Source organism: Habropoda laboriosa, unplaced genomic scaffold (assembly GCF_001263275.1).
Source record: "Habropoda laboriosa isolate 0110345459 unplaced genomic scaffold, ASM126327v1 scaffold243, whole genome shotgun sequence".
In the NCBI taxonomy this organism is placed as follows: Eukaryota; Metazoa; Arthropoda; class Insecta; order Hymenoptera; family Apidae; genus Habropoda; species Habropoda laboriosa.
The window spans coordinates 46,658-54,492 of NW_017100433.1; the positions used below are offsets into that span (position 1 = coordinate 46,658).

Here is a 7,835-nt window from a genome sequence, read left to right on the forward strand (position 1 = left end):
CCCGCCGACACATCTTCTCCTTGAGCAATTTCGTATACTTTGTCGTCTACTCATTGTTCTCATTATCCCTCTTTTACACGCACCAATTCCCTCCGCCCCGCCCTTTTTTCACGTTCTGCCCGTGTGTCTAGTTGCCGTGTTTATCTGTACGTATAATTATGTACACATCCACGTTGGAGAACGCACGATGTGTCCCCATTTGATTATCTGATATGTATGTACTGTGTGTTATGTGCCATGTCAAATAACCAGAGATTGTCGAGTTTGTTTCGCGCGGTAACTCGAGCAACTCGACACCAACAGTCTGGGGTGCGAAACGAAAGACGAAAGAGGGAGGTTCGCGTGACGTAAGATCGTTGTAAAGAGCGAAACCGTTTCACGATCGACTACGCGACACCGTATACGTGGTTTACGAAAATACCGAGCACGCGATTCGCTTCCGGCGAACATGGTTACTCGCGCTCCTACCGCTCACCCTCGCCCTTTCTTTTCCTTCCTTCTTCGTTCTTCCTCTGTTGAGACGAATTTAGATTTTCGACTCACCTCAGATTTGATTGAAATTCAAATTCCAATTGAAATTCAAATCTGCTGTTATGTCGCCCGGTTATGAAAATGGCGAAAAGAGAGAAGAGGATTCAAACGTTCTGAAAGCGATGATCGTCGCGCGCGACTGACGGTTTACGATCGGCCTCTCTCCGCCACGAAGACTGTGCAAGTCTAATCTCTACCTTTTATCGACTTACATCGATTAGCGGAGTTGTATGGCACGTGGATAGCCAAGTCACCTCCGGGGGAGACGGAATTCCTGGCCGTTGCCACCGACCACCGGCCACCGACCACCGTCGCTACCGTCATTACGATATCGTCACGCAGCACCGGACCCTTGTCTTTTCGATCCGATCACTTCCTCGCGACATCACTCGAAACGAACACACGCCCCGTTTGATTTTTATCAATTTTTATCAAATATGAACATTACACGCTTTTCTTCCCCGTTTCTTTTTTCTTATTACCTTTCTTTTGCCATAGTTTCCTTTGCAGATGTTCAAAAGACGATGAAAACATTTCGAATGAAACACGCGATTATTCGTTAGCTGCTTTCTCAACAACGATATCCAGAATATGGCTCAAGAGAAAAAGGGAGAGAGAGAGAGAGAGAGAGAGAGAAGGGGAATTGTAATTTGTGTAATTGGAAATGTTAGGCAAACTCCAAAGTCTTGTTTCGAGGCCGAACGCGCATTAGAACGAAAGCATTCTTGCCCCCATTGTGTAGATACAAATACATTTCTCGTAATGGCACTTCCGTTTTTGTTCTACTCCATTAAAGGAAATGCAATTGCACCTGTGTAAATCTATCTACTAGCTAATTGCCTCTGTATTTTTAACATTTTGCGACAGACACCTTCATCGTATGTTTCCTTTTGTCTCTCCTTATCGTATCCCTACGTACATATCTCTCTGTCGAAACAACAAAAAGGAATATAATAGTTGGCATGAAAATTTTGCAACCAAAGTGTATTCTTGTTCTCACAGGGACGACGAGGACGGGATTGGGAATGAGGACAGGAGTGAGTAGGGATGTGAATATTTGCCAGAGCAAAACACGAGCAAATATAATTACATATCGAGATAAAAAGATACAAAGAAATCTCGTAGCGCACAGTCAGCCATTACTCTGGCTTCTAAATACGTGTGCATTTCACAGCTATAAATGGATAAGAACGAGAACTCTTTTACGGCTTCCCCTGGGAACGTTCGATGATTATTACGTTATCACGTATATTATACCAGCCCTGATAAGTACAGGGAAGAACGAGTGGAACAGAATCTAACTCGATTCCCTTTTCAACTTGAAATTTTTATTTACCGCCCCGTTACCTACCCATGCGCACCGCAAAGTCACCAATTTTCACTTTTTTACCGTGTGTCAGTAGGGAGATCACGGCTGCATCTCGTTAGTATCGATCGATCTGTGCAAATTATCGTACATCGTGGCAAACGAAAACGCAGTATCATTATTTTTTAGTAATTTATTTGTATCATGTTTAGTATAACATTATGTATATATATACACATAATCATCACACCGAGAAGTGTAGGCGTCGTATCCGCGCATGCGCGTTTTTCTGTGACGTTTCTATATATATTTATACACATATATGTATATCTGTACATTTTTGGGAATTCGTACGCAACATTTAAACATATCTAATAAAATACGTACACTGGAAAATGTACACAATAACGTCCTTTTCGTTTTTGGTCAATTTGAAAAAAAAAAAAAAAGAAACTGCTGCGATGGTAGCCGCAGCTCCTTCATGTTCTTCTCTTATTAATGTTTTTCATTCTCATCTTTCATTTTTTATTATCGGTAAACTTTTATCAATATTGATTGTATATTTTATATATAACGATATACGTTATCTCTCGTTTATTACATATATAATATATAATAAACATCCGAAGGAAAGTATCAAGTTGTTGTTACATCTGGTGTTGTTTTTGTGAAAATAACCATATTTCGACGAATCGAAGATTCGAAGCAGTGACGTGTAATTATTGAAATACCTACTACATACTGCTCCCGTTCATCAAAATGTTTTTCTAAAATCGATGCGATACAAATCGAAGACATTTTTCTCGCGTAAACTTTCTATCATAGATCGATAGATGGATAAATGGATGGAAAGAGGAGGTGCAGAGGACACAGAGGATAGAAGAGGAGAGCTGAAGGCTGTAACCAGGAAGAGAAGTGTGAGAGAAAAATCTTCCCTTCGTAAGAAAGGGGCTTTCGTGACCGCTAGAGGCTCGAGTACTCGCGGTGCACAAGTCCTTTCGACGTTTCACTGTTTTCCCGTGTGAAAAAATAACGCGTTCCCTTCCACTTGGGTTTTAGGCGAAATAAAAGAAACTAAGAAAAGAGAAAGGTAAAAGCAAAAAAAAAGGGCTAAAAGACAGAGAAAGAGAGAGGGAGAGATATCGATAAATATAGAGGAAAGAACGATATCATCTCGATATAAGAGAGTGAGAGAATGAGAGTTGCGTAGTCGGTACTATCTCCGCATCTCATTTCATTAATGAATATGCGTACCGCGTCCGAATGCCGTGTATTCTCATAACGATCAGAATCGCAGCAGCAGTGATTCTGTGTGTATATTCAACGATAACTCAGTCTTGTAGAAAAAGTTAGTCTCTCGAATGTCGATGAAAATAGTCATCGATGCAAAACTGTTCTTCTGCCCGGTAATCTTAGGCGCGTTAACTCTTTCCTTGTAAGAACGAAAAGACTGAAGTACTACTGAGAACATTCAGTTTCCCGGTTGCCATCTTTGAGACTCGACACGCTGTACCGCGCGTTCCAATCTTTGAGCAGCTTTTTGTATACTTCGCCGTGTACTTCGCGGAGACGATTCACCGTCACTTTCCTCCTCTGAGTCGGAATACCAGAGTGGCGCCGCTTCAAAATACCGCCATCTCAAGATTGCACCATCCCACTAAAACAAACGAAATCTCATATATTTTCATCTCTCGCCAAATAATAAATATTTATTTCTCGTGCACGTATATTTTATACGTGTGTACAGACACATTATACGTACAGACGTGGAAACGATCTCCTGATGAAATGGATGCCAACTAACGTCGCGTACACATCCGCTGTGTCCCTCTAAACGACGAACTACCTTACCGGTTAAGACATCGTAGACTGAAACGAAATAGAAATGGTTCGTTATAATACACAATGCACATCAATTTGAACAAGAAGATGGTGTGTGAACAACAACGAGATGCTTTTAATTTTAATGGTAAAGAGTGAAATTGAAACCTACTCATTACTCGTCCTGCAGCACATCCAGTATATATGTACCTTTGGCCAGTTATAAACGAAGGGGAAAAATGACAACGTATTAAAGTTTGAAGAACGGAATGACCATGATAGGTCATGATGCTAGTATCACCCTCCAACATATTTCTCGCCTTGTACCCTGTATCGAGAAGCAAAAAATGCTGATAAGCGAAACAATTTTTAGGGTAACATAGACAGTATATGGTTCACTCGAGAGTTAATTACGTCGCTTTGGTACACTTTGCCATCGATAGTCCCAGTTTTGATTTCGGACTGCTCTACGTATACTTTGTACGGCGTTATGATTCGAAAAGGCACGCACGTCCCACAACTTGATTGTTTGGTCTTTACTGTTGGTGATTAAATGCCGACCATCGCCACGCGGATCGATATACGTAATACCATCCATGTGACCAGCCAATACTCCGACGGGATTCGGATCAGTTTCGTTCAAAGTTCTTCTGTCCCAGACCTATGCGAGTCCGAAAATGACAATACGGGAGAACAGATGGAAGGATGCAGGGATGGAGGAGTGGGGGGATGAAAAGGTAGTAGAAGAAAAAATACGTCGATCGACATGTACGTGAGTGAGTGCGTGCGAGTAAGCGAGGTTCAAAGCGCGCAAGAGAGAAAAAAGCGTAAAGTGGATAATGAATAAAGCAAGAAAAAGAGTTTACGAATTAATCTGAAGATAAACAGAGAGAGCAAATACCTTACATAGGCCATCGTCGCCAGCGCTGTATAAAATTTGCGATGTATTATCCGCAAAGGCAACTGTATTTACATCATTGTCATGACCTTCGATCTAGACAAAAAAAATCAACTGGCAATAAAGTTGGTGTGGTGTCGTATAGTATGGAGCACTATACGTACGAATGATACTCGTGTCTACAAACCCTGAAAGCACGTTGATGACATTCTCGATCATAGACATAAAGATAACCATCGTTTGCTCCACCCAGAATTTCTCGTCCATCACTGGAGAATACGAGGGAAAATACGCAAAATCTTCGATCCTCTGGGCATAGGGACAACGTTTCTTGCGCACTTGAATCTCCATAAACAGGGCATAGGTATACTGAAAAGAAAAAACAAAGTTAAAGCAGATGGAAATGGAGATGGAGATGAAGAGGAATATATGTGCTGTGTACTTACAACATTCGGACCAACTGGAGTAAACGATATAATTGCCATCAGGACTAAAAGCTGTGTCGAGGATGCTCCAACCCACGTCTCGTGCGGGAATCTTTTTAAATTCTACAAAGTGTCCACCATGTGTCCGGTAAAGACGTAGAAATTTGTCTGGGAAGATTTATAACGTTAGACAGACAAACTGGAAATCTAAATATGTACATGTACGTAAGGAATAGCTTTTCTCCTAGAGTAGACACAAACAATTGCCACGATTTACCTTGACAGGCAGTTAAGAAAAATCTTCCATCTTTAGTGTAAGAACCACAAAATGCTTTGCTACTGTATTTAGCAACTTGGTCCTTGTCATCTGGTAAAAAACTACTGCTTATTCTGCATCTTTCTCCTGTCGTGAAACTAGGACCTAGTGCTCTTTTTTGAATCATGGATGTTATAGAAAGATTGCACTTATCAGCACTGTCTATAAAGCCGCATGCTTGTTTGGTGGTAAAACTTATTTCGCTTTTCTAAAACAAAAACAAACGCACAGAGAGAGAGAGAGAGAGAGAGAGAGAGAGAGAGAGAGAGAATTGTGAAACAACGATCAAAAGCAATCGTATCGCGTATTTATAATTGAACAAACATCTAGTCTGGATGTCTTTGGCAAAGTGGTGATTGTTGAAAGTATTGGAGCAGCCATTAACTCTTCATCCGAGTCATCATGATCCGAAGATATGATGGGGAGTTGACCGCTGTAACGATAGAAAAGTGAACGGTTACGTTGAATTATTGCTACGATGTGATCGAGAACGAAGAAAGCAGCAAGACAAGACAAGACAAGACAAGGCAAGACAAAATAAGACGAGACGAGAAGAAGAAAAAGAAAGGTTAGGTAGTGAAGGAGTTTGCAAATAAAATAAAAAAGTGCAGAGATTTAGTGGAAATGGAGAATGAAGAAGAAGAGGAACGATTTGCCCGAAGAAAGTAGGCATCTGCTTTGAGAATTTGAATTGTCGCGTAGATATTAAAATGCATACATATAATAACAAAGGCTAGCGTAAAGAGGTTAGAATTTCTCCTATTCTCGCTCGCTCGTTCGTTCTTTCTTTCTTTCTTTCTTTCTTTCTCTCTCTCTCTCTCTCTCTCTCTCTCTCTCTCTCTCTCTCTCCCTTTCTCCGTCTTTCTGTTTCCATCCCTTTCCTTTCTGGCTTGAGTATCCTTTCGTTCTCTTTCTATCAACGTACATACGTGCACACGTTCGTAGGAAAGATCCACAACGATATTAAACCTTTCGCCTACGAGATAACATTGAACCAACCTGCGTATCAAGTGTCGCAAGACAGCACCAAGCCCCGGATCATCTTCGATATCCATATTCCGCAAATGAATGCCTCCTATGCAGAGAACAAACAATTCTTACGTGCGATCTAAAAGTACACAAGGAAAACGTCCAAGGGTTGATGATGGCGTTAGTGCAGTGACTATGACAGTTGAAACAGACGATGACAGGAACGAGGAGAGCGCGTGAGAACAGTACTTGCTCGGTTAGAGGGAGAGAATGGACTGAGATATCTTGGTGTTGCAACACGTAAGTACTTAGGAAAGCTTGTCATTAAAAGAATAACGGATTGAAATTGCGATTGTAACAATAGCTAGTGATGCTCATTTAGAGGAAACATGTCGAGTCAGCGAGTGTAGCTCGATTACGGGGCAAGGGGGGGGGGGTAAATGTGCGAGCGAAAAGTGTCACGAAAGCGTGGTAAGGTGAGGTGGAGAAGATGCGCTCAGAGATTGCACGTAATTGTTGTGTTGAAATATTGCAACTTTAGATGAAATTAGAAAAAGGGATAATAATATACCGTTAAACGTTTGTATACAGTTAGTAATGTACTAGTTAGATAGTACATGCTAACCACCACGTGTAAAGAACTACTAGAATGAACGACGTTGCTATCATGGTTATTGTATATTATACGTGGCAAATTTATTCACGTACTTACTTTAAAAGTTTTCCGCACGCATCAGCATAACTAATTCCCTTTCTATCGATCGAATCGACCTCTCCCTTTCCTTACTTTTTAAACATACATGTATGTACATCAACAATCAGCGTCGCTGATGAGTGACAAGATAAAATATTCAATTTGTTTATAAAAAATTTTAAGGTTAGGTTTGGCAACGTTTAAACGTATTCGAATAACTTGAAGTAACATGAACAATCTGTGAATAACCGTGGTAGAAACGAAGGTTGGGATAGGATATTAACCAAAGATGTGACAATAAGAAAAATTATTTGTTGCTAGGAAAGATGATATAAAGTAACAATTAAAAGTTACTTCTGCTACTCTATCTTCTGCTGCCAAGGTTGTTTCCTCCCCATCTGGTCGTATCGACTCTACCTTGAACCATTTTGTGGTCCTCATTTCCATTTTCTTCCCCTCAACCTCTAATTTACGAGTGAGTTCTTCATTGGTTTTTCGTAATGAAGTGATAAGAGAATGTGATTGACACGTGTTTGGACACGTTTGCTACTGAATGGCAGAGCAAAGTTTCGAGTAATCAATTTGCCCCAGGACCTTTCGCCGCCGGCACTAGTGAAAGCTATGCTGGCCTCCTTCTGCGAGCAAGCGGTCCCTCTCGGGGGAGGAATCGGCGAATAGCGAACGCCGGGAATGGGAGGAAGGAGTTTGAGGGTTTCAAACTCCCAGTGTAAACTCGCGGGCCGCGAGGGGATCAGGGCGGGGACCCTCGTTTTCTCTGATAACGGCCCCCTGGGAATGATGAGTGCTGCGGACCAAGTACTCAGCTTCCAGAGCCCTCTCTAGCGCGGCCGACGTGGATCGCCGTGGTGGTTTTA

General features: G+C 41.5%; 2 protein-coding genes across 3 annotated transcripts in view; both read right to left on the reverse strand.

The window, feature by feature from the left end:
* LOC108575887 (acyl-coenzyme A:6-aminopenicillanic-acid-acyltransferase 40 kDa form) overlaps positions 1 to 709 on the reverse strand; it is a 4,371-nt gene extending 3,662 nt beyond the window's left edge. Inside the window, exon 1 of the mRNA XM_017938808.1 lies at positions 544 to 709. The gene's annotated coding sequence lies outside the window, so the exon portion shown is untranslated. The remainder of the gene's footprint in view (positions 1 to 543) is intronic.
* Positions 710 to 2,951: 2,242 nt separating this feature from the next.
* LOC108575886 (DDB1- and CUL4-associated factor 11) lies at positions 2,952 to 6,527 on the reverse strand. 2 transcript variants are annotated; one of them, XM_017938806.1, is made up of 10 exons: positions 6,297 to 6,527; positions 5,622 to 5,730; positions 5,259 to 5,505; positions 5,003 to 5,149; positions 4,744 to 4,925; positions 4,560 to 4,652; positions 4,073 to 4,319; positions 3,831 to 3,986; positions 3,600 to 3,706; positions 2,952 to 3,494 (listed from the first exon to the last, which is right to left on the reverse strand). In XM_017938806.1, the coding sequence occupies exons 1-10, from the start codon at positions 6,350 to 6,352 to the stop codon at positions 3,309 to 3,311; spliced, it is 1,530 nt and encodes a 509-aa protein (XP_017794295.1). In that variant the 5' UTR covers positions 6,353 to 6,527; the 3' UTR covers positions 2,952 to 3,308. The 2 variants fall into 2 exon arrangements, with proteins under 2 accessions (XP_017794295.1, XP_017794296.1); XM_017938807.1 differs by lacking the exon at positions 6,297 to 6,527 and adding an exon at positions 6,016 to 6,084.
* Positions 6,528 to 7,835: the final 1,308 nt, after the last annotated feature.